Here is a 26,122-nt window from a genome sequence, read left to right as displayed (position 1 = left end):
TCGTGAGGGAGGTGGGTGTAGATTCTGGTGTAGATCGTGAGGGAGGTGGGTGTAGATTCTGGTGTAGATCGTGAGGGAGGTGGGTGTAGATTCTGGTGTAGATCGTGAGGGAGGTGGGTGCAGATTCTGGTGTAGATCGTGAGGGAGGTGGGTGCAGATTCTGGTGTAGATCGTGAGGGAGGTGGGTGTAGATTCTGGTGTAGATCGCGAGGGAGGTGGGGTGTAGATTCTGGTGTAGATCGTGAGGGAGGTGGGGTGAAGATTCTGGTGTAGATCGTGAGGGAGGTGGGGTGTAGATTCTGGTGTAGATCGTGAGGGGTCTGCGGCAGAAGAGAGCCCTCTCAAGGAGCAGTAGACTCGACGTCGATGCGAGTCCCTTCGATGCCACGTCAATTCGTTGTAATTAGAGAAGGTGGCAGCATTCCTAATTAAGGAAAGAAGTGGAATCGTGAGCAACTTATGGCTCGGATGGTAGTGAAGTAGGAATATAATCTGGCATGCGATCCTTTAAGCAAATGCTATTGCTCAACTATTTAATGAGGTATAAGAGGGTTTTTTTTCATGTAATGAGGCCAATTACTTTCACAAATTACATTTTTAGGGTTATCATTTATTAACAAATGCTCCATCACGTGCCACAGGAATCGCGCGTGGACAAGCGGCAGCTTGCATCTCTATGAATCACTTAGCAAAATACAGCAGACTAATTAATATCTTATGCTAATTTCTTGACAATGACAGATTCAGAGAAGCATATGGGCCCTTAATTATTACGGCAGCACAGCTGCACTGCGGGGAAGAGCACACCATGTTTGTTTTGTGTTTTTTTGTTTTAATTTGAAACCTCAACGCACGCTCTCGGCGCCCGCAGCTCGGCCGCCGTCTCGTGATTGACGACGATCCAGCATTCCCCATCGCCGCAGCGACCGCCAGTCCAAAGAGCGGGGATCCCAGTCACACGGCACGGATGTAGAAACCGCACCGGTAAAGCATCCGTGGGGGTGCAAGGTCGTGCGGCGAACGTCGCAGAGCAAAGGGCATCTCACCGCTCCGATATCGACACGGCAGCCCGGCAGCGTCGGGCGTGCCGAGGGCTCAGCCCCACTTCTGGATGAGGCAATGGGTGTCACGGCCTTTCGTTATCTACATATGGGGTGAGCGCTCGAGCCAAATGTTTGACAGATAATAGATGATCGTATCCGTTGCTTGTTCTGTTTAGAGTTTAACATTTATTGAAAGTCTAACACCGTTATTAGTATCATCATCACGCACGTTTGCCCAGGAAGGCCTCACCGAGTCTCAAGACACTTACTTAAGAGGGTCCTGTGAAGTTTTTGCAGTCGCAGGCAATGTTACTGCTGTGTGTAATCACAATGGAGTAATTTGCAGGTATTTTTTTTTTTGCATTGGGTTGTTTGACCAATACCCAGCTACATTGTGTGCGGGTTTTTTTTAGCAATGGGAGGAAGCCGGAAAGCCCGGAGGAAACCTTTCCTTGACCACATCGTGCCGCCCACCAACCCCCCCCCCCCCCACTCCAGCAAGGTCTCGGTCTGGGGTCACCACGATTCTTCACACGGCGGCCGGTGAACTGATCGTCGCGTACACCACCCACGACGCCGTCCACACGCCGCACGCCCCACACCCGGCAGTCTCTTCAACGGCTGCCGGCATGCAAATTGTCCGCCGCCGCCAATATCACAGCGGCGGTGCCATCAATCTTTCTCATAACGGAGCCGCGAGGACGTCGCCTCTCGTTTTCAGCCACGTTCGTCTGCTCCCAATCGTGGCCGGCAGCAGTTTGCCAGAGCCACGGTGATCCAAAAATGTGACAGCAAGAAAAAAGAACAGGTGGCACTCTGGAGATGAATTGAAAAGAAAATGTTGATATGAAAAGTATTATCCCAAAGTCTGGATTAAGTAGTTAGGTAGGAGGCCGAGAAATGGGTCTTGAAGCTGGGTGAGATGGCAGGTTGGGTGGTAGATGAGCGACAGGGCGAGTGGTCATCCTACTGATGGAGAGAATGGACTTGCCGGCAGTGCGGCGAGGAGACGGATGATCTGGAGTGCGAGCTGACAGTGAGATGAGTTTCCTGGCAGTTAGCGGGAGCATGCATTGGTGGTGAGTGAGTGGATGTGCTGGTGGCGACTTGGCACGCTGACGTTGAGTAGTGGGCGAGTGGAGATACTGATGACGAGCGAGCCTGTATACTAATGGTCAGTGAATAGCCTGCTCGTGAGCGAGTGGAGATTGTAGTGAGTGAGCAGGGGTAGAGAGACGTCTCCCCTCTCAGAAACCCCTTGCTTCGGTGTCCCACAAGGTTCATTGGACCTCTACTCTTCTCCTACTTGACAAAATAATTTTCAGTTTTAATATAAGTTATGATGTGACTGAGTGAGTGGCTGTGGTGGCTGTGCTCAGTGTGTAGCTGTGTGGAGCGTGCGGCTGTGGGCAGTGTGCGGAGCGTGGCGCTGTGTGGAGCGTGCGGCTGTGGGCAGTGTGCGGAGCGTGGCGCTGTGTGGAGCGTGCGGCTGTGGGCAGTGTGCGGAGCGTGGCGCTGTGCTGGCTGCTGTGTGGCCACCTGCAGGAGGCTGCAGTCCAGGTCGCGACGCCTCCGCGCCACTCAGCTGCTCCCAGTCAAAGTCATCGTCCTTGTCCTGCACGAAGCCGCACGCCGGGAACGGCTCCGTGATACGGCACCTACTCGATCCTGTGGGACACAACCCGGACGTCCATGAGCAAACAGAACCTGCCACATCCAAATAATGATTATTATAATCTCAATAATAATAACAACGATAATAATTTAGCTCTGGCCCACACAGGGAAACGGGGCAACGCTGCCCTGGCTTGCCGCGCCACCGCGTTCCGCACGACCGAGAAGCCGACGAGCTACGGCTGTCGTCGCATCGACCTCGGCTGACGTGCTCACCCGTGCTCGCCGCGCTCGCCACGAGCGAACGCTACGGGAGGCGAGGTGCAGCCGGCTCCGCGTGCGCTGGGGTCAGCGTGGCTCTGCTCTCGATTGAGGTCACCGCCCCACGGGAGCTGCACTGCCCGCTCGCGGCGCGAGATGGTGGGTTGGGTGGGGAGCGGTGGTGCAGTGGTTGTGGCACTGCGCCACAAAGCAGGTGGCCAAAGTGAATCCTTGCCCGTGGCCGACATCGGTGGTGAATATCTGAATCGGTCCAAGGCTTCCTGTAGTCAACTCAGCCTTCAACGAGTCCATGGTGAAGTTTGTAAACATCACCACGAGAAAGACAAAGACGGCCGGTCGGGCATGATAAAGCCTACAATACCACCCCCTCATGAGCCATACTGGCTTTCATAGGTGCTCATTAACAGCACTTGCCCTTATAGTCTGCGTGGGCTATGCGGGGGGCCTTTATCTGGTGAGCAGCCAGCGGGGCTGCTCACACGAACCCTCTGTGCTGTCGCTCACCACTCCGTGTCTCACGCGCCCAGGAGGTGACGCCAGTGTCCAAACGTCTCAACATCACACGGACAAATACATGGATTCGCAACTATTGTGATGGGGCTGCCAAGCACATCGTGAAGACGAGCAATGGCAGGATCTCTCTCCCCATGATGAGTCACCGACACAATCCGTAGCAGATGCGATTCTAAATCTCTCTCCAAACCTTTGGATGAAGGCTGCTAATGTAACTGTGCCTCGTGCAACCTCTCCTCGTCGCTCCAGGGCCAAATTAATTCTGCTATTGCCATCACATTTAATAATGTCTCATATGTACCGCGCTAAAATGGCCATGCAATATTAAAAAGAGGAGGGACTGCACGAGTTGTTCTCTCAACAAACAAAACCTCTGTAAGCCAGCAGACACCCTTCGTGATACTGAGCACATGACGCGTGGCAGAAACACTTGATTAGACATTGTCGCGCGCTCTCGCATGACTTGCTTCCAACACCGGGTGGACGGTGACCGTCGATTTGCTTTCCTTTTTCAAATAATTTACACGGAATTTAAAATTATAAGCCAGCGAGCGGTGTATTATCCTCCGAGCCCTCTTATTCCCGATGTATCAGCTCTCCTAGCGAGTGAATGAGCGACGCGGGGCTTGTTCCATTGCGGCCACTTGATTTTACACATCGAGACGCCAAGCAGCAGCTTTTCCTCAACGCCAGATGTCACGTTAATATGTGTGCGCTTTTTGCCAAAGACAAAAATGTCACCGTCTTTCCCGAGAGCGCCCAAGAGGTGCGGGAGCGAGGGGCGCTCGTGTTCCGAGCAGACCTCATCAATATCGCCGCGGCCGCTATTGTGGCACGCTGTCCAACAAAAGACGACAATCCTTAGAATATTCCGTAAAGATCGGGTCATGCACCTTCGCCTTGAGGAAATGCCACGGCGAGACGGGCGAACCGCATGCATCGGGCGCAAGATTGGTCTTGGTTCCAAAATATAAAGGACGCTCTCTGTAAAGTGAAGGCAATGCACCAGAGCGAGGAAAAACCACGCAGACTCGCGTATATATAACATTAACCCCAAACGTCCGTGCCTGCTGCTACTGTTCTAGCTCACGATCAACTCTTTTGAGCACTATTATCAACGCAAGGAAAGATTGTGCTGCCAAGAATATTCTTTCACGCACAAGGCAACACTTTTATCTGTGAGCAACACTTTCAAAAGTGCACGCTATTGCAGGTTTTAAATTACAGATTAGGTCCAGTAAGCAGATAAGAGGTTTTTCTGAAATGTCACATTTCTGCAGCTTACCGATATCTTGTTTACCAGAACCCATTACAGAAGTGGGCTTCGCCCGGAGAAATTACAATGATTTGATGGTGCACGGACGCTTTTCTGAGCCACCAACGCTATCCGAGCCTCAAAAGAGCAGCCGGCAATTTAGTGCGAACCGAGGCAGCATCTCCTGCAGGCAGCATTTTCGGCCACAGCGCTCACCTCAAAAGAGACCTCCATCGCGTCTCTGCATTACGCCGTTCGGAACTGCGTTAGTATTCACCGCGCACGACGAACGCGTATCTTCGTGTGACGGCTGCGCATATTAAATTACTGGCACTGATTTATTAAAAATGTATTATTACCACTTATTATTATTTTGTAATTTCCTCCAAGTTCATGCGAATCGCGTCGTGAGACAGACTATCTGCTGGAATCTTTCGCAGAGCCGCTTCGGCCCCTTCTGTAAGAGACGTGGCGCACAGAAGCGGATACCAAGACGTGTTAAATGGCTGTACCTTGGTTTAGCGGATGACATGCTTTAGCTACTTATATCGATTTGTTATCGAATCCTGATTGAAAATATCCAGAGCAAAGTGTTGTGGATGAATCACATCACAAAGTGCATCATGACTTAACTTACTCAATATGCCTGCTCTTAAATTATGCACACAGTTTCACAAGACCAACAGTGGGAGATTGCCCATTTCCCTCTGCTTTTCCCAGTCTGGAACTCTATTCCCCCAGTCACTCGTGCTGTCAGCTCAAGAACGCTCTCTTCTCCTCTGCCGATGACTGGCTGCCTCGTCAGTACGTCCCGCATTTCAGTGCAGCATCTGGAGATGGGGCCACGCGGAGTCATTATACAAGTCCACATTTTAATTGTAAATGTAAAAGTGCAGCCCTGTAAATGCTTGCTCACGCCACTGTTGGTGGAAGGACTTCCACTTCGAGGTTAGTTCTGTAGAGCATCTCTCGAGGGTATTTGGCCTACTGTTCCACACTGGCCAAACGAGGTGCGACTACGCGCACTTGACCGGACATCACACGCCGTGTAGGTCGACTCACCGCGATGTCCCCAATGATATCGCTGGGCGGACCGAAGCTATATTTCAACTGCCGCACCGGGAGATCGAATGGAACCGGCGACGACTCCGCACGCATCTCGGATCCCGCCAGGCCGACGCAACTTGTTGTGGCGAGAATTTAAATTCCCGGCCGCTCCGCGCATGCGCGTTGTGAAATTGGAATGAGCCGGCCACAGTTTTGCGATAATAAAGTAGGACACCCCCTCACCCCCTCCGTTATCCCCCCCCAGCCCCACCACTCTGTTACCGACCGCAACGCTCCTCATTAAAACTCCTCCTCTCCTCCTCCTGCACCCCTGCCCCACACTCATCAATCTCTCACACTCGCCCGGTCACCGTGCCGCCTCACAGCGCCAGCGTCCCCCTCTCTTGAAGAGGAGAGGGGCAGTTCCACGAATTAAGCAGCTCCACAGTCGAAACATTCTCAACCATCCGCGTCACACATATTGGGGTTGTCACTTAGTCGGTATTCATCTAGAGTTTCAGAAAATATGGATTGCTTATAGGAAACACGTCAATGGTTTGGACATGCACGCACGAACGTGGGAGGCACCATCCCATCGCAGCGTGGATGAAAAACTCGGCTCGTCTCGGTACGTCCGACACCACAGTGAGATTGTATGAGCATTGCTGCCATATCAAATACATTGTAACAAATGAGATATCTCTGCTTTACGGAAGCCATAATTGGTTGACATTGCGCCCAGGTAAACAGCCACTTCAAGGTTGTACAAACGTGTCTGAAACACGCGTTAATCATGGTCATAGGCGCCAGTGTCGCTCTCGCGTGCAGGTACCATAGTACTGCCCAAAATGAGCACTCGCACACTCCCAAGCACGTGACCCTTATGCCAGAGGAGAGGCAATAAAATAGCACGTTACCGACACTCGATAGTCGATACATCTGGTGATAGTAATTAGCTGATCGATATTTCATGATCGGGCTGAATTCACAATGTTACAACCAAAGCACAGGGAAGTGATCAACTCCTGTAAGCGATGGATATTCCACAATCTGATGGCAGGGGCTCAATCTAGCTATAGAACATATTTTGCGGATTTCTCACAAAGTGGTAGCCGTCAATTTTACCCACGACGGATATTCAGATGGCGAAGCACGCACCCCGACCACTAAAGCACAACTTTAAAAATGAACAAAACCTTTCAGGCACCGCTGGACATTGGGGCACAAGAGGCTCGCTAAGTCCATCCTACCTCGCGTATTTAATTAGCCAAGCGGATAATGGCATAACGCGGCTTGTTAGGTAACCGCCCGTGTCCTAATAACGTCTAAATTACCATCCCGCTGGATTTACGGCACGAGTCCGCCCCTGCGCTCATGTGACTGGCAAGTTACTGCCACACCCCCCCCCTGCTCGCACGCGGCAGGGAACACACACGCGCACGTACGCACGCACGCACACGCCATGCCAGTTTTGAAATCTCCAGGATCAGCATCCTCGCTCCAATTTATGAGCAACGCCCCCCCCGCCCCAAGCTCGGCTCCCTGAACCGGCACCGCACCCCAGCGGAACGACTCGACAGGAAATGTCAGACGCTGGCGGGGGAGCCGAGGAGCCAGGGATGGGGAGGGCGGTGGTTGGGGGGGGGGGGGTACGATAGGGAGGGAGGGGGTACGATAGGGAGGGAGGGGGTACGATCGGGAGGGGGGGGGCCGAGCCTCCCCGGCCGATTAAGCGCAAAAGTCGGCGAGACGGAGGACAGATCAAGAGCCACGCAACGCGGAGCCCCGCGCATCCAATTTTCTCGGAGCGGGGAGGCGTTGAGTAACGAGCGGCAGAGCATCGGCGCATTAATGCCGCGGGTATTTTCTCCCAGCGCTACTCTCTCTCTCTCTCGACACACTCGCTCTCTTCAAGTGAATTAATTCCCTGACATTCACTTACGCTGCTTACGCTGCCGGCCATCGCCGCTTTGCTTTGTTTGCGTTGCGTGCCCGCTGCGTGGTGTTTAATTGTGTTCGCGTGCATGTACGATGACGTGAATGTGTAGACTGCTGCACTGCATGTGGGCAAAATAAAAAATAAAGTTTCGGGACAGGTTCGATATGAAACGTGGGGGCTACGCCGTCAGATTTATCATGCTTGCAAATGAGGCTACGCTGGTCTCTTGAATTCTCACCCAGCTAAAACACAATTACTTGAATCTTCATTTGTCGCATCGTGTTGAAATTTAGGAACTGTTCAAATCCACACCACTACAGGGAGAGGAGCTCCAAGCGGGGTTGATGTCCGTGATTTAGAATCTCGCGTGCATCAGTTCAGTGGCCTTCATTGAACCAGGCCTCCCTTGACAAAGACAGAGAGACCACTTGCATTGACAAAGAGACATCTCCTCAAGGGGCTCAACTCATTAGAAAGTTCATCAGCCTATCTTCTGTCACGTACCAGCTGAGATGGATCATGTTTCCTAAATGATACCACTCGAATGATGTGTCATTATGTAGACAGAGCTCTTTATTTGGCTGTTTAGAGTTTCTATTTCAATGTATGCACAGGAAATTACTTTCATCCAGCAGTGGATTGACCTTGTCCGATGTTGACTTTGTTGCAAGATCCAAGTGGAGTATTCGGAAAATGGCACTGGCACACCACCGATGGCTTTACTCTTGCCAACGGGGCCACGGGGTTTTGAACAGCCGCGCCACAGCGGAGGGCTCGCTTGGGGGGGGGGGGGGGGTTGAAGGGGAGGGATGCTCGAAGCCTCCTCCCGGGACGATGGACACGTTTCACCGAGTGGAGAAGTCAATAATGGGTGCCCTACATAGCAATGGGGAAATGCCGCCACTGGTTCTGCAGGACCACCAACAATAACAACCACCATAACAAGCACCACAACAATAATAACCGCAATAACAACCGCCGCCGTTCACAGAGCATCTCAATGCACGCTACAAAAATGAAAAAAGAGAAAACTGCATTCGGGTAGGAGGGGAGTGGGGCTCGTGGGGGGCAACTCGAGAGAGGGGACGAGAGTCCCAGCCCCACAGAGTCCCACAGACTCCCAGCCTCACAGAGTCCCACAGAGTCCCACAGAGTCCCAGCCCAACAGAGTCTCACAGAGTCCCAGCCCCACAGAGTCCCACAGAGTCCCAGCCCCACAGAGACCCAGCCCCATAGAGTCCCACAGAGTCCCACAGAGTCCCAGCCCCACAGAGTCCCACAGAGTCCCAGCCCCACAATCCCACAGAGTCCCACAGAGTCCCACAGAGTCCCACAGACTCCCAGCCCCACAGAGTCCCACAGACTCCCAGCCCCACAGAGTCGCAGCACAAACAACGACGACGACCCCCAGGGAGAATCGTGGCAGCCAATGACCCCGCGGCCATCGGGCACCAAGCGGCCGATATACATTTTAATGATCTTCTAAAATGCCTGCTCTGCTGATAATTGACAGATATAGTGTCGGGCCCATGCTTGTCACGATATGAACACAACGTCCAATACTTTACAACGGTCGCGGTCACTGTCAAGGTCTACAATTCTCTAAGACGCGTGCTGACAAACACCGTAGCGTGCTGCGACCTGGCCGAGGCCGTCAGCTCGCTCGACTTGAGAACCCGGTGTCATCGCGCGTGGGTGAAACCTGGCTTCAAATGCAGAACCTCGGCCGAGTTGGATCGACGTTCTGCCCCTCAGCTCGGGGCTCGGTACTCGCCCAGAGACTCGCAGGGACACCCCACCGCGCGGGTGTGCGCGCTCGCGTTTCCTTTTATAACGACTCTCCTGCCACCACCGCATTGCCCATCACTCTCCTGCACACGTATGGCGTGGATTACACACAATGGAGAGGGAAATCGATAATAAACCATTTTAAAAAAAACCAAAGGGAGGAAAAAGACATACTGCTTCGTCTATATACGACGTCGAAGTATTATTATTACACACACGTGCGCGCCCCCGGGTGAGTCTGGTACAATGCGCGTGTGTGCGAGCGAGCGAGCGAGAGGACGCGGATTGTCGCTGGTACTAGCGGGGCGTTCACCCCGAGACGACGAGGGCGAGACAGGCCTCCCGCGACGACTCGCTCGCTCGCTCACAAAACAACATCTGCCGAGGCTAAACACGTTAACGGTGCAGCCCTAGCGATTTCTCTCTCAAGCCAATGGGCCTCCGCTAGAACCTCTCTGGAGTCTTTGGTCTCCTCTTCCACGCGGGGCAAACTGACATCTTGCCAGAGGTGGGAGGAGCCACACTTTTTTTTACAAACCCCAGTTTCCTCCCGAACACAAAAAGACAAAAAAACAGGAACCCCTCACCGAGGCTTCCCTGGATACGTGACTATGGGGAGTCGTGGCTGCTATTATTAGCCGCGGAATCTCACCTGGATGATTGCTGCCGTTTGGTTAATTAAAACACGCTCTCGTGTCATTAGCACTGCTATAATCTGACACCATTATGAACCATTAGCTGTGGTAGGAGATCGTTGTCACAGTAACTGCAGGCGCACGTGTCGCTCGCACGTGTCGCTCGCACCTCGTGCAGCCCCCCGCTCAGGGCTCCGACTGCGCAGCGCGGCGTGTCTCCCCCCACCTCACTGCAGCCGCTCCGCACTTGTCAATCCCCTCCCATTCAAATACAAGTCGTTACGCACTGCACGCGCCTGATGATTGCCGTACGTGCCCCACGTCACGGGGATAATTGCTTATTATGAAATTGGAATCGGCGCTGTCTACGATCTACATCATGCGGGACAAAAATACACAGACCCCCCCCCCCGTGTCGCCCACTCAGGCGGTTGGGGAAAGTGCTGCCAGCGAGCATATCTGAAGGCCTATTTAAAATGTATTCATTTCTCAATCATGGGCAGGCCTCTGCCTTGAACAGCCAAAAAGAACAGGAAAAACAAAACACATGACCAGTGTTGTGGGAGTGGCCAGCACCACGCTCAGCCACCTCTCTTATCCTGTCTAGATTTAGATAGCGAAGGCGCCTTCCAACAATTATAAAACTATACATAAGATAATAGTGGTTACGATAATGAGTGGGGTTAATTAAAGTAGCGGTGTAGCTATGGTGACAAGGGAACATGTGGGAGTCGTTAATGAGTGGTTGGAGTAGGGGTTTGGGGTGATGATGGGGGATGGGGTTGTGATCGGGGTGGTGATGGGGGACGGGGCAGGCCTGGTCGTAGCTGGGGGCGGAGGCAGGGAGCAGCAGGGTGATGACGGGCTCGGGGGAAGAGATGGGGTTTAAGGGAAGAACGGAAGCAGGTTAGTGAAGATGATGACGCCATGCCAAGTACTCGTTTAAGGCTGAGTTGACCTATAAAAAGGCACAGAACTGGTTTAGATCATCACTACTGATGATGTCTTGTGGCCGGCAATCGACATTTGGTTCTTGGGTTCGTAGCGCGGTGTGCTAACCGCTGCGCCACCGCTCCCCACTTTGTCACGTGGCACAACACACGCGCACCCACACACGAACGCACACAGGGTCTCCGCGTTCTTTTGAATCGGCGCTGCCGACATCACTTGTGCAGGCATGTGCACCGCGTGCAGCGACCTCATTTGCATTTGAACGGAGAAGTTTAGTGAGCGTGAATCGGCGGACCGAGTTGGGTGGTCTGAGCCGCCGTTTGGGACAAGCCGGCGTCAGTGAACCCCATTGGCAACGCTGCCAACGACTTCTGTGTTTGTACAACGTAAACAAACTAGGCAGCCCATGATTTTTCGCCAAAATTCGAATTGTTCATAGCAGAAGCTTAGCAGGCAGCTGCGGTCGGAAGCAGTCTTGTGAAGTGTGGATGAGAGACGCCGGGGAGTTTATAATTAAGCTCAGGGCTTCTGGAGAGAAATCAACAAAACGTAAACACGAGTCACCACGATAACCGTGACATGGTCACAATTGCACAACATCCCCGAAGCGCGAGTTTACCTGTAAAGAGAAAGATCCGGTAGAAGTTGAATCCAATTGCAATTATGATCCACAGCACCATGTCTATCCCCAGTGCTGACGTATACCGACCGCACCAGGTACTTATTTGAGGCTGCGTCGGGCTTTGTGAGGCTCAGGAAAGGCTCAACTATTCGTCACTGGTGTTGGCCGCGAGCGTGAATCGAACTCGGGTCGCCGGGTTCGCGCTAACCACTGCCCCACCGCTCTGCACATCACACACGCACCTGCACAGGTGTTCGCATCCCAACTGCGTGTGCATGCGCACGTTGGATTCGCTGGCGCTGAAGACCGCGCGCCCATCAGTGCGGCTCTCTTGCTCTCTCGAATCCCCCGCTCTGCTATCTGTGGCGAGCGACTTCTCGCTCACCCCGAGTGAACCACGCCCGGTGCCTACAGGGTCCACTTACTTACCGACCCCGATCGACAAAACCGCGTCCAAATATTTTGGGTCCCGAGTCAAAACAAACGTGTGCATCGTCTTAATTCACGGCTTGACGAGCAACAGGGGCCCGGCCTCGTGTGGTACAACGGCAAGAATGAGACCGCCGGGCCTGATCTCACACCGCCGCCACGGTGCCCGTGCCAGGCCACTTGCACGTTAAGGCCACGTGAAGTGTCCAACACCGCTGGCAGGAAGTCAAGGGACAGACCCTGACTTGCTTCTGCATATAATGTGGGGCAAGCACCAATTGAGGTCGGAAGAGCACACGAAGGGGGTGGCATGGCGAGCACCACGCCTGGACGCCTTTGTCTTTCTAGTGCTGATGTTTACACACTGCACCAGGTACCCATCTCAGGCTGAGTCGACCCAGGGGAGGGCCAGGACCGCTTCAGATATGCATCACTGATATTGGCAATGGCTGGGAATCGAACGCAGGTAGCGGGTTACATGGTGCAGTGCGCTAACTACTGCGCCGCCACTCCACTCATCACTATTTGGTGCATCATGTGCACACACACGCACACACACATACATGCACAGACAGTATGCCCCGCCCATCATATCATCATCAAGGGCACACGCACGGAGGCTCTCCTGCAATCCCATCATCATCATCAAGGGCTCACACGCAGGCTCTCCTGCAATCCAACCACCACCATCACCACCATCATCAAGGGTACACGCACATGGAGGCTCTCCGGCAATCCCACCACCACCACCATCATCAAGGGCACGCACGCAGGCTCTCCGGCAATCCCACCACCACCATCATCATCATCAAGGGCACGCACGCAGGCTCTCCTGCAATCCCATCATCATCGTCATCAAGGGCACGCACGCAGGTTCTCCTGCAATCCCACCACCACCATCATCAAGGGCTCACACATGGAGGCTCTCCTGCAATCCCACCACCACCATCACCAAGGGCACACACGCACGCACGTGCAGGGAGGCTCCTCCTGTAGTCCCCCGTGCTCTGTCAATGGTAAAATGGCCAAATCAATGGAGCGGCGCTCTCCGTCAGTTTTACTACTCTCGCTCCCGCGGCATTCCCCCTGCAGCAACATGAAATTGTCTCGGGCTCGAGCGCCGCAATAAAACGTGCCGATCCCAGAAGCCGTTAAAAAGGGGAATAAGAAATAAATATATGTGTTAATAAATAAATATGTGTGTTAATAAATAAATATGTGTGTTAATAAATAAATAACACGCTCCCCCTGTGCCGCCCGCCCGCCCGGTGCGAGCCGCGGACTCCGGCAGGGTGACGAGTCCCGAGACGTCGTCACTCGCCGCACTCCGCGGCCTCTGTCCGTCGCACCGTCGCTGAAGTCGACGGAAAGCCGCAACCCCCATCCTCCTCCTCCTCCTCCCCACCCTTGTACGTTGAACTTCTTTCGCACCGTACGTAGCCAGCCGTGATAATCCCTGCGGCCCAACAACCGACAACTCCGTTCCCATAATACTGTGTTTTGGGGTGTTAGATCGCGTAAATATAAATGTTTCGTTAAACCCGACACCATCCGACACAGCCAATTAGTAAGGGTTGTCACGAAAAAACAAAGCATGGCAATTCGTTACTTGTACAGCACACCGGTGTGTTGGAGAGTAAACGGAGTCCCCCTGGTCTCCGTTTACTCTCCAACACACCGGTGTCTCCCGCGCTGATGAGAACCTTCCTCTCGTCGAATCAATGCTCAGGACTTTCCCCATCTGCTTCCGTCTTTCTCTCTCTCTCTACCATCTTCACACGCACACGCTCCCAACAGAATGTCATCGCAAATCCTCATTTGGCCTACAGCATTCGATGCCTCGATCTATACCCTCGCCAACGGTCGCAATAAACCTTCTTCTCAGTCTCCACACGTGCGCGTTTCCCCCACTTGAGATGCGGTCAAATTCATATCCCTCATCAACCAGCACCGCACTGCCGACGGGATTCGCCTCACTCGGCTGGAGCGGTGAGACGGCGGTGAGTGCTTCTGAGTTCGCGTCCCGGCCCCGGCTAACATCAGTGACGAGTGACATTGCCTCGCCCTCACCTACTCGTGGAGAAGTATGGTCAAGCAAGCTCCATGACCGACACCACGTGGGGAGGTCTTCGTCCAGCAGTGGATTGATAAAGTACCCACAGACTCACATAGAGACCCACAGACTCACATAGAGACTCAAAGACTCACACGGTGAGCCACAGACTTAAATAGAGACCCACAGACTCACATAGCGACCCACAGACTCACATAGAGACCCACAGACTCACATAGCGACCCACAGACTCACATAGAGACCAACAGACTCACATAGCGACCCACAGACTCACATAGAGACCCACAGACTCACATAGCGACCCACAGACTCACATAGAGACCCACAGACTCACATAGAGACCCACAGACTCACATAGAGACCCAATATTTACATAAAAGCCCACAGGCTCATACAATGACCCACAGACTCACACATATACCCAAGACTCACACAGAGACCCAAAAGTTACACAGATACTCACAGACTCAAACAGTGACCTAGAGACTTATATAGAGACCCACAGAATCACACGGTGACCCACAGACTCACATCGAACCCAAGACTGATGGAGATATTCACTGAGAAATTGCAATTCGCTGGCAGTGGCTTCATCATCAGCACCGCCTACACCAGACAGACGGCACATGCGGCCCACGCAGCTTCCCAGGAGAGCTGTGCCCGATTGCGTAAGACACAGTAAAGCGTGATATCCCTTCACTTGCCACTTAGAGCAGCACAAGTTACCGCAATCAAACTAACTTTAGATGGCAAATGCAACTGGACACTGGCCTCGTAGGAGCTCCATCTTCATCTCAATAATTTAGACTTCTAAATAATAATTTCTAAGTGCAAATTATTATCACCACCACCATCTCTGCCTTAAATGATCAAAGTGTTCAGGAGATGACAGAGCAGCAACGCATTCTTGAATCTATCTGTGCAAAGATTTCTGCGTTATCCCTTCACGTTCACGGAGTTTCTCCAGGTGCTGATTTCCTCCCAAACGTCACTCATTCGCGTGGCCAAACATCCACGTGGACCAGTCTTCTCTGAGAAGGAGTCTTGAGACTCAGTGAGGTTTCACCTGGATAGACGGCATTTGGCCTACTCTTCCACACCGGCCAAACCCCTTCATAAGGGGAGATACATAATTGGAAATATATTCATGATTCCACCTGTACACGTCACCCGGGACTGGAAAGTCTGAGGTGGACTTTGCTGCTTCCTCAATCTGGAGCCACGACCCAACACAGCGAGATGTTAACTACCTCGCCTGGTATTCAGGAGGTCGTGGGACTAACACAGCGAGATGTTAACTACCTCGCCTGGTATTCAGGAGGTCGTGGGACTAACACAGCGAGATGTTAACTACCTCGCCTGGTATTCAGGAGGTCGTGGGACCAATACAGCGAAATGTTAACTACCTCGCCTGGTATTCAGGAGGTCGTGGGACCAATCCCGACCCTGACACCTGCTGCTGTATATTTGGAGCTTGCGTCTTTCTCCCCGTGGTCGCGTGGATTTTTCTCCGGGCCCTCCCGGTTTGCCTCCACATTTAGAATCAACGTGTGTGTGTTTAGATTTTTTGTTGCGATGTATGCCCACATGATGAGCCACTTCGTTGAGCTATAATTTGTGTCCAGGTCGTTTCTGAAATGTAGAGCTGTATCGCTCAGTGGGCCTGACCTGGTAAGATCAATAATAGTTGAGTTTCCTACCCTCCCTTCTTGCCCTCCCTCGCGGCCACCCCAGCTGATGTGAGTACTTGGTGCGTTCGAGGAGAAAGTGGCGACATCGTCAATGGACTCAACACTCGAGGATCTCTGCTGCGTCTGCAGCGGCACGAGCCCGGCTCTGTGATCCGCCGTTAGCAATGGTTCACACTCGTACGATTGTCCTGCTGCCTGTAAACGCGACGGTGAGGTGTGGTGACGGCTCAAGAACTCTACCGACGACTGGCTGCCTCTCTCGATGGTAAACACGGCCGCTGTTTCCGCACAGAGTCATCAGGTGCAGGTATATTCACGTGCCATGTACCCAAGCGTGGCGTCATTGTACTTCCTCTGTCTGGGGCGGCGGTACATCGCGCGGATCGTAGTAATCTCAGGGTTGCGACTTAAAACCGGCGAGGGAATGACTGAACCCATCACCCCTCGGGGGTCAATAAAATAGGTGCCACGTTACAGACACGTAAACGGCGATTGTCCTACGGAAAGACTCGCCCGTGCCCTCGGAATGTGGAATGTCCGACTCTGCAGGCCTGCAAACAGGAGTCGCTGACCAATGCCTCAATGCGGCTCGCTCGAGCGGCAGGGGAGATGACGGTGACTTGGCTGTGTGGAGCTGCTGCTGCTGCTGGGAGGGCGAGGTCCCGGACCCAGTGGAGGGGGGAACCCGGCTCCATCACAGAGATCGCACGGCAAGGCCACGGCTCCACGCAGGGACGACCGCTGCCAAGAATAACTCGCTGCGTGCAAGTTCTCCGCTTTAATTGGTGTCCAACTCTTTGAGCCGTGGCTCGTAAAACAGAAACCACGGCGGCCGCCCTCGCGATTCCCCCGTAGCAGAATCTACACAGAGGGGGGTGGGGGTCGGGGGCCGGGGAGTGGGGGTGGATGGGGGTGTGGAAGGGGGGTGGAAGGGGGGGTGGAAGGGGGGGGCCCGGAGGTGGGGGTGGAAGGGGGGGTGGAAGGGGGGGGCCCGGGGGTGGGGGTGGAAGGGGAGGGTGGAAGGGGGTGGAAGGGGGGGCCCGGGGGGGTGGAAGGGGGGGGCCCGGAGGTGGGGGTGGAAGGGGTGGAAGGGGGGGTTGAAGGGGGGGGCCCGAGGGTGGGGGTGGAAGGGGGGGGTACAATGGCCGGGAAGCTGCGTGGCCTGCTGCGTTCCGCCGCGCGGTATCGACGGGAAGCGGCGACAGAGAGAGAGAGAAGTTGTTGCCGAGAGAGAGAGAAGTTGTTGCCGAGAGCGGCCTCGTGAGTCGTGAGTCACTCGCGAGCGGGGAGGGGGCGCAGACGCGCTTCCTCGCAGCAACAACAACAGCAGCAGCAACAGCAACAGCAGCAGCAGCAACAACAACAACAGCAGCAACAACAGCAGCAACAACAACAGCAATAACAACAGCAGCAGCACAAGGAGGTTACATGCTCCGCGCTGTAAGGTCACGGGTCAAACCTCGCCGCTTTAAGAGAGGAGGGCGGCGGTGCGTGCAGGGCTCGCGAGGCGACAGGGACTCTCCTCCCGCAGCCCGCAGCGGCCACTCCGCCCGTGGTGGCGGCAGCGAGGCAGCCGCGGCGGCGCTGTCACTGACGAGGTCTATGGCCGCGGACGGAGGTGACCATCGTTTTCACAACGGGTCAACGCGCGCGTGTCCACCTCGCGTGCATTGGCCAATGGGGCGAGGGAGAGAGAGGGAGACGGTTGTGCTGTGGCTCGTGACCTGCAGCACGAACCCGGCTAACGTCAGTGGCGAGCGCTACTGGAACAGGTCCTGCCCCCGACCAATCACCCCTCCCCCTTTACCAACTCGCATTGAGCAGCAACGACGGAGACAGCTCGAGGAGGCCTTCATCCAGCAGTGGATTGATGAAGGCTGAAATGTACATAGACTCAGGTCTCAGGACGCAGATCCGTCTCAAATCTGGGAAACCGCCTGGAATGTCGCCCGTCACACACGACGTCCTTTGTTCATAAGCAAGCAACAATGACCATGGTAGCATTTGTTCCAGCCTACGTGGTGAGTGTAATTGTCAATCACATCGATGTTAATTAATGAAACTAGATTTTTCTCAAGCTAAGACAACCAAGAATACATGCGTAATAAAGTATATAGCTCGTGCCCTTCAGTATGTATTCCATTCACATGCAATGGCTGTAGGTGGAGGAAGAGGGTCAAAGGCCAGGGATTCATTTATCACTGAATATTTCCGTGCTGCTGGTCGACTGGAGTGGGTGGCACGTGGCTACTCATGGCCACGGCGATAGCGAAACTCATGGTGGAGTCGCTGTTCCAAGCGTGCCAATATTGTCGGCTTCGTGAATCCCGACAGAGCGGGCGAAACGCGAGCCCTGGCCGCTGTTGACTTCCCCACAAAGCGGTGATGCATTTGATCGATTCTGGAGAGATGAGCTGAGGCCGACCCCCATGCAGGATTCGAACATGCAGCCTTCCGCTCGCGAGCCGCTCGCGCGCTTCGCAGACATTCACAGAGGGAGCCGCGCCCGAAGGGAAGCAGCGGCGGCGGTGCTCGTGGGCGTTGCGCCTGGCGGAGAATCTCAGCGGCCAATCGTCCCGCACGCGGCACGCCGCGAACACTTGCAAATGGGCAATGGAGCAACGACAAAAAGAAAAACCATTTCTCTCTTTAAAATGTTCACACTTATTTTGGGTGACTGCTGAGCTTCACTGGCGGTGGTGTTGATGGGAGTGGTGGAGGTAATGGCAGCGGTGGTGTTGATGGGGATGGTGGTGGTGGCGGCGGTAGAGAGAGTTGTGTGTACATTGATCACGGTGGTGTTGGTCGTGGTGGTGTTTCGCACACTGCAACTTGCTGCTCGAGGCGCCGTGCAAGCGTGATCGTTATTAATGTCCATGGCGGTGGTGGGCTTGTGGTGACTGCTGGTGGTGGCGTTTGTCGTGGTGGCTGTGGTAGTGTTGCTGTTTTTGGTATTCACCGTGATGGTGACGCTGGCGGTGGTGGTGGTAACAGTGATGTTGGTATGGGTAGTGGTAATTGGCGGTGGTGATAGTTGTGTAGCTGCTGGTGGTGTTGATGGTGTTGGTGTCAATGGACGTGTGATGTTGATGGTGTTGTTAATCGTGGTGGCGCTATTGCTGTGCACGGTGTCACCGACTTGCTTGATGGCATTGGCAGTGTTGATAGTACAGATTGTGCTGGTATCGTTCATCGTGCTGGTGCTGCTGCTGCTGATAGTATTATTGATCACGGTAGAAATGATGATGATGCTGTTGATGGCGTTGATGGCGTCAACGACGACGATGTTGTTAACGACGCTGCAGATGGTGTCGGTGTGCATGAATGTCGAATCTCTTTCGCACCGTACCTACCCGACCGCGCTAATCGGCGGTGTCGGCGGCCGCCTCTCGTCACTAAATCGCGGCACGATTCGCGCGCCGCTGATAAAGCGCAGTGCGGCAATCGACGGCGGGAAAATGTGAGATTTATTTTAACAAGCAGCTGCCGGCAAGTGTCTTGATCAGCACCGCGCACCCAGTCCACACACACGCGGCATGTTAATCTGCGACAGAGCCTGCGGAGCCCCCTCGCACGCGGCACACAACTCCACGCGTTAATAGCTCACAACTCACCGACAGTGGCGTCTACATGGAAAGCGCGGCGCTGTTCAACGTGTAGCCCTTATTTAAAGCGAAACAACGAACAGGAAATAAATAAATGCCCACTCTCAGTCACGCTCCGTGAGAATCTCTCCATGCCTAGCAGAGAGACAAATCGCTTATTTACAACGTAGCGCGTGGAGAGGATTTTTTTTTAATCACGCAAAAGACGATAAATTGAGTCGTCTGATTGTGGGATCACCTTGTTTTTGGTGGAATGTTCGCGGAGGCTGCCACGAGCGGCGCTTTATTGTCACGCTAATGTTGCGCTCTCTGCGAGCTATTATGTTGATTTAGAGCTCGCGATGTGGACATTTATGAGCGCGACTCCCTAACGAATGTATATCCGCTCTCGAATTAGAACCAACGCGCCATTTACACCACGCGCGCACGTTACACACCGCTCCACAGAGAGCCACTGCGCTCATCCGCCAAGTCATTCGCTCGCGAGCTGCCTCTGGTACTGTCCGTGGCGCAGGCTGCGCCCGGAGTCAACGCAGAAAGCGCCGCGCGCGATCCACTGCGCTGCGCCCTTGAGCCGACATGCAGCGCAGCAGCGAGCGCCTCATTCTCACAATTTAGTTCCTGATGAAGTCGTCCACTTCCCCACGGCTGATGCCGAGACTCCGCAATCGATGCCGAGGAACCCTTTACTGTTGTGGGCCAGTAAGTGTGAAGCTAGATGATATTCGGCCTTGAGCGATATTAATTCCCAAACGTTCGAGACTCATCATCTCCGCTCATTAGCTGCTCCCCACTCCGGCATCGTCTCGCATCGCTCAGCCGCGTTCAACCGCGGTAGGAAACTTTGCGAAGGTGGCGATTCCCGTCGATTTCCAACGGCATCGAGATGGGGCCAAGTGGTTGAAGCGACCCATCGTGCTGCACAGGTAGCATGTGGCAACCCAGGGGCATTTGTTGAACTGGCCCAACCACGCTGATGAGACCCACAACGTTTAACCTGCTTCGGAGCTTGACTGCTTAAAATAAATAATCGTGAATATGTTCGTCGGGAAGGTGCATATGGGCAAAGGAAAAAAAACATTTACACGGAGAGAGAGAGACCAATTGTTTGATAACCATTCATTCTTTAACACCATGCGAGTTCTCCTGAAAGTAACAGCAAGGGGTCATTGACGTTCCCTTCACAGCAGGCGTCGCACTATGACCTTGCTCTAAACCACGGTGACGCCAACAACAACAACAACCAACAACAACAAACAAATCCGATTTGTGGAGCGACCTGAACAAAGGGACGCGTCATCTTCGGCCGCCGGCGGTGAAACGGAGCGGCGGGCGGGCGGGCGGGCGGGCCGCGTCTCCCCGCCGACGCGCAGCTGCCGGGGGGGGGGGAGGTGCCCCGACGGCTGGATGAGCATTTGTCAGGAGCGGTGATTAAACGCATCGAGCGCGGCGCAGCGACGTGCCATCGACTGCCTATTTATGTTCAGTGCTGCGGAAATCAGGATAATGTATGTGTGCCCTACCCTGCCATTACAATCATTACATGCGAGCCCTGGGAGGTGCGCGCTACATAATGAGGCTGAAAACGCAGAGAGCCACCGGCAAAAAAAAATATCTCAAATAGTGGCCGACGTTGCCGCGGCCGTTCGGCCCGCAAATGTGTCGATTATTCCCTCCATTAGGGCCGCCATCAGGGCGCAATCAATGGCGATGTATTTGGCAAAAACAAAAAAAGCTCCGCGGGGGAAAGAGCCATCAAACGCGGAACATCGGCGGGGCGCGCAAACACGGCCACCAATCGGGCGCGCCGTCCCACTGATCGCAGCCCAGGGAAATTACCCGCACGGTCCAGCGGGTTTTGATCACTGTGACAGCGGCCCAGCCGTTTGTCAGAATATTCGGCTTCAATACGCATCGCGCCACGTGACGCTCAACAAGGGAAACAAAGTGACAGCTCCCCACGGCGGTCCCGGGACGCGCCGCGTCTGGCGGCCTGCGGCGTGGGGAAGGGCGCGTCGCCAGCGCCGCGGGGCCTCGCCGCGAGGTGCCACCGCTCACGCCTCGGGATCGATCTCTGTCGCTCACAGGTCAGCCCTGTTCGTCACGACTGTTGCGGTGGTGTTCACGGCTCTGCTGTTCGGCGCTCTGATGTCGTTTCGGGTTGGGTGTCGGTCGGCACGATGTCCGATGTTTTTCTTCACGGTACTAGGGAGCCATTATAGTTCCTGAAGAAGCTCCAAGCACGTTCAGCGAAACGTCAGACAGTATGCCGAACAAAACGTGGTACACCCAAAAACACATCAGGGAGTTGTCCATTGTGGAATAATTGTAAAAGTTCATCGACCCCAAATTGAGTTTCTCTCTCTCTCTGTCTGTGTTTGTCTCTATTCCACATCTATATCCACTTCTCCGCCTCTCTTTCCCAATTGCCAGTGCCAAGAATGGACCTGTTGTTGTGCAACTGAAGGCTGTGGTGTTGTGGGGCTACTCAACTTCTCCACTTGAGCGTGAGCTTCTTAGGAAGCCACCTTTGCCCTCCCATGTCGCCCACTGCGCAACAAACACGGTGCTTCTGACTTGCGGCCCGGCCGTCAGTGTGAGCAGAAGAAAAGAACAACATTTAGAATTCCCTCCATCTCGGCAAGGTCCAGAGGTGAGGATACAGAGAGCGCCGATATTTCAACAGAGCCTTCAGTAACTGGGAAGATCCTGTCACTTTGGACAGTACCATTACAGCCACGTTACACTTATATAAATGTAAATGTACACGTGTAGTCCAAGTCTGCATTTAATTTATCTTGTGAATGTTCGCTATCCCATAAATATGACTCATTTGGGATGTTCTTATCGGTCTTGCCACTCACAGTCGACAAAAGGTTGAACTTTTAAACGTAATTTTTATGAACCCAAAATACTTCAATAAAAAAATCATTGTCGAGATGCGGTTAATATGGATGCCTTTAATGACTTCAATCAAGTGCTTGCTAACAGCACTTTCTCAATCAGCCAAGCAATCAGCTGTTAAATGCACCGAGGATGCAAGACCCATTACTCCGCATGACATTCCCCTCCCCCACTCTCCCACACCAACCTCGCACCCTCCCCGTGCACCCAGCCCTCGCCTCGGTGACGCTGACACGGGCGGTCGGCTTCTGCGCCACGCTCAGAGATCGCGCGCCCGGCTCATCGCGCGTCTCGCTGCGGGGAGGCCGGGAGGTGAATGCGACACAGAAGGGTCACCGCGTTCCCTCGTTAGCCGTGGCTCTGCACGGACGCGAACTCTCTTTGGCCCTACCAGTGTAAACATATCGAATGGGGTCTTATTGAATTAAAATGGTGTCGAGCGCGTGGCACGGGTTCGCGGTGTCACGGCTCGTTTGGCGGAGCAGCGGAGAACCTGGGTTCAAATCTCATCCGGAGTTCACTCAGCCCCTCGTCCCTCCCGTCGCCGCACGATCCAATTCACACCCTGCGCTTCCAGCTGCCCCTTGTGAAAGTGGCTGTGCGTCTCGTCAGGTGCGGGCTCATTACGTAGAGCAGGGATGTCGTCCTGGTGTCATGGTGAGCAGCGCACTGGACTTGCACTCCCGAGGGCACTGGTTCAGTTCCATCTCTCAAGGCGACACAACCCAGCACTATACATGGGTTCACCTCAGTCAGTAGATCGGCAAGGCGCGTGTGGTGGGGTACAAGTGTGGGTACTCCCACTTCTTCGAAGACGTCTGGCCTGCGTGGAAGGGTAGGCCAAATACCCTGTGAAGGGGCCCTCTAGAGATCCCCAGGGTGGAGACCTGTCCGCCAGCAGCGGCGTAAACAAGTCGTCGTAGGGCTGCACCTCGACCGACACTTGCCGGTGCTCCGGCAAGTGTCCTGCGCTGTCACCACGTGACCGCACATAATGAGCGCCCCTCCCTCTATCAATCCCCCACTCGCCCCCTCACCCAATCCCCCACTCACCCCCTCACCCAATTCCCCACTCACCCCCTCACCCAATCCTCCACTCACCCCCTCACCCAATCCCCCACTCACCCCCTCACCCAATCCCCCACTCGCCCAATCCCCCACTCGCCCAATCCCCCACTCGCCCAATCCCCCACTCACCCAATCCCCCACTCACCCAATCCCCCACTCACCCCCTCACCCAATCCCCCACTCACCCCCTCACCCAATCCCCCACTCACCCCCTCACCCAATCCCCCACTCACCCCCTCACCCAATCCCCACTCACCCCCTCACCCAATCCCCACTCACCCCCTCACCCAATCCCCCACTCACCCCCTCACCCAATCCCCCACTCACCCCCTCACCCAATCCCCCACTCACCCCCTCACCCAATCCCCCACTCACCCCCTCACCCAATCCCTCCACTCACCCCCTCACCCAATCCCCCACTCACCCCCTCACCCAATCCCCCACTCGCCCAATCCCCCACTCGCCCAATCCCCCACTCGCCCAATCCCCACTCACCCAATCCCCCACTCACCCCAATCCCCCACTCACCCCCTCACCCAATCCCCCACTCACCCCCTCACCCAATCCCCCACTCACCCCCTCACCCAATCCCCCACTCACCCCCTCACCCAATCCCCTACTCACCCCCTCACCCAATCCTCCACTCACCCCCTCACCCAATCCCCCACTCACCCCCTCACCCAATCCCCCACTCACCCCCTCACCCAATCCCCCACTCACCCCCTCACCCAATCCCCCACTCACCCCCTCACCCAATCCCCCACTCACCCAATCCCCCACTCACCCCCTCCCCCAATCCCCCACTCGCCCCCTCACCCAATCCCCCACTCACCCCCTCACTCAATCCCCCACTCACCCAATCCCCCACTCACCCCCTCCCCCAATCCCCCACTCGCCCCCTCACCCAATCCCCCACTCACCCCCTCACTCAATCCCCCACTCACCCAATCCCCCACTCACCCAATCCCCCACTCACCCAATCCCCCACTCACCCAATCCCCCACTCACCCAATCCCCCACTCACCCAATCCCCACTCCATCCCCACTCATTCCCTCACCAAATCCCCCCCCCCTTTCCCACAGAGTGGAGTTTTAACGAAGAGCAAATTTGTGGATGTGAAAATTTTATAAAAACTCTCAATTACAGTTTTGCCAAAATTGAATGAGAGTTTTCCATTCTGAAATATAATTAATAATCAGAACATTTCAGATGTATCAATAAGCGGGTAAGGAGAGATGCAAACTTGGGATGATACGAAGAGACACAGAGAGGGGCACGTGACATGTTGATTGTCGAGTGGAGTGGGTGGGATGCGAGGAGGGACGGTGGTCGAGACGAACAACGGAGCGGCAGGCAGGGGACGGAACTCGCCCGAGAGGACGTCGCGGTTGAGTGATGAACTCGGCTCGCGCGCGGCCGCAAGGTGGATTGTTACATCGCACGACTGTGAACAATGGAGACAAGCTCGAGGCGGCCTTCATGCAGCAGTGCCCTGATCATGGCTGATGCTGTAGAAGTCACAATGATGGGAATAATCATCTCTATAAATAGCAGGACCGTGATGTTGCTGCTGGCCGGTGCTGGCGAGCCAGTGGACTTGTTGGAGTGAGCACCGCCCCTGCACTGTCGTCAAGCAAAACGAAACTGTGGCAGCCCCCCACCGCTACCACGGAGAGAGAAGCAGCTACCACGGAGAGAGAAGCAGCGACCGCGTTCGATGCCACGGCGGACGGTGGCAGAGAGTTACACCTGCATGGTGACAGCTACACCTGCAAGGTGACAGCTACACCTGCAAGGTGACAGCTACACCTGCAAGGTGACAGCTACACCTGCACGTGCTCCGTGCTTACTCGAGAAGGTTTCGCGCGTGGGGATGCTCGGGGTGAGAGGCACGCGGCCACACTCGCGGCGGGGGAGGAATGAAGTCGGCACGGAGTTCACGACGAAGACTGATTCCTCCAGGCGTGTTGAGGATGAATATACACGGCACAAATTTGATCAATGCTGGATTCCTGCTGCTGTCACATCTGGGTGCAGCACCCGGCTCCTGGTTCACTGCGCCTCACAGATTTCAACGTGAAGCAGCAGCCAGGGCGAGTGGTGCTCCAGCACTCACGGACTCACTCCAGCCACTCGCTCGCAGACGGTCAGCACACAGTCGCCTCCTTGTCACTCTTCTATCGCTACTGTCACGGATGATGTTCCCACGATGTTCACTCATTTACTTCTCCTCCCGTGTTGAGGACTCTGGACATTGGCGGTTTAGCTTCATCCACACTGCAGGTCACAACAACTCACCCACTCACCACACTGCAGGTCACAACAACTCACCCACTCACCACACTGCAGGTCACAACAACACACTCACCCACTCACCACACTGCAGGTCACAACAACTCACCCACTCACCACACTGCAGGTCACAACAACTCACCCACTCACCACACTGCAGGTCACAACAACTCACCCACTCACCACACTGCAGGTCACAACAACTCACCCACTCACCACACTGCAGGTCACAACAACACACTCACCCACTCACCACACTGCAGGTCACAACAACTCACCCACTCACCACACTGCAGGTCACAACAACTCACCCACTCACCACACTGCAGGTCACAACAACACACTCACCCACTCACCACACTGCAGGTC

The 26,122-nt window shown here is 54.6% G+C and overlaps 1 protein-coding gene across 3 annotated transcripts in view; it reads right to left on the bottom strand.

Annotated features, from left to right (window-relative positions):
• The window catches only part of LOC133353037 (receptor-type tyrosine-protein phosphatase mu-like), a 161,209-nt gene that overhangs the window by 118,324 nt on the left and 16,763 nt on the right, over positions 1 to 26,122 (bottom strand). For all 3 annotated transcript variants that reach the window (XM_061569116.1, XM_061569118.1, XM_061569117.1), the window contains exon 2: positions 2,583 to 2,711. In XM_061569116.1, coding sequence (XP_061425100.1) covers positions 2,583 to 2,711 — 129 coding nt within the window. The remainder of the gene's footprint in view (positions 1 to 2,582; positions 2,712 to 26,122) is intronic.

This window comes from Lethenteron reissneri, chromosome 42 (assembly GCF_015708825.2).
Source record: "Lethenteron reissneri isolate LAM-NWPU_2019-01 chromosome 42, ASM1570882v1, whole genome shotgun sequence".
Lineage (NCBI taxonomy): Eukaryota > Metazoa > Chordata > Hyperoartia > Petromyzontiformes > Petromyzontidae > Lethenteron > Lethenteron reissneri.
This window is presented reverse-complemented; position numbering and strand designations above follow the sequence as displayed.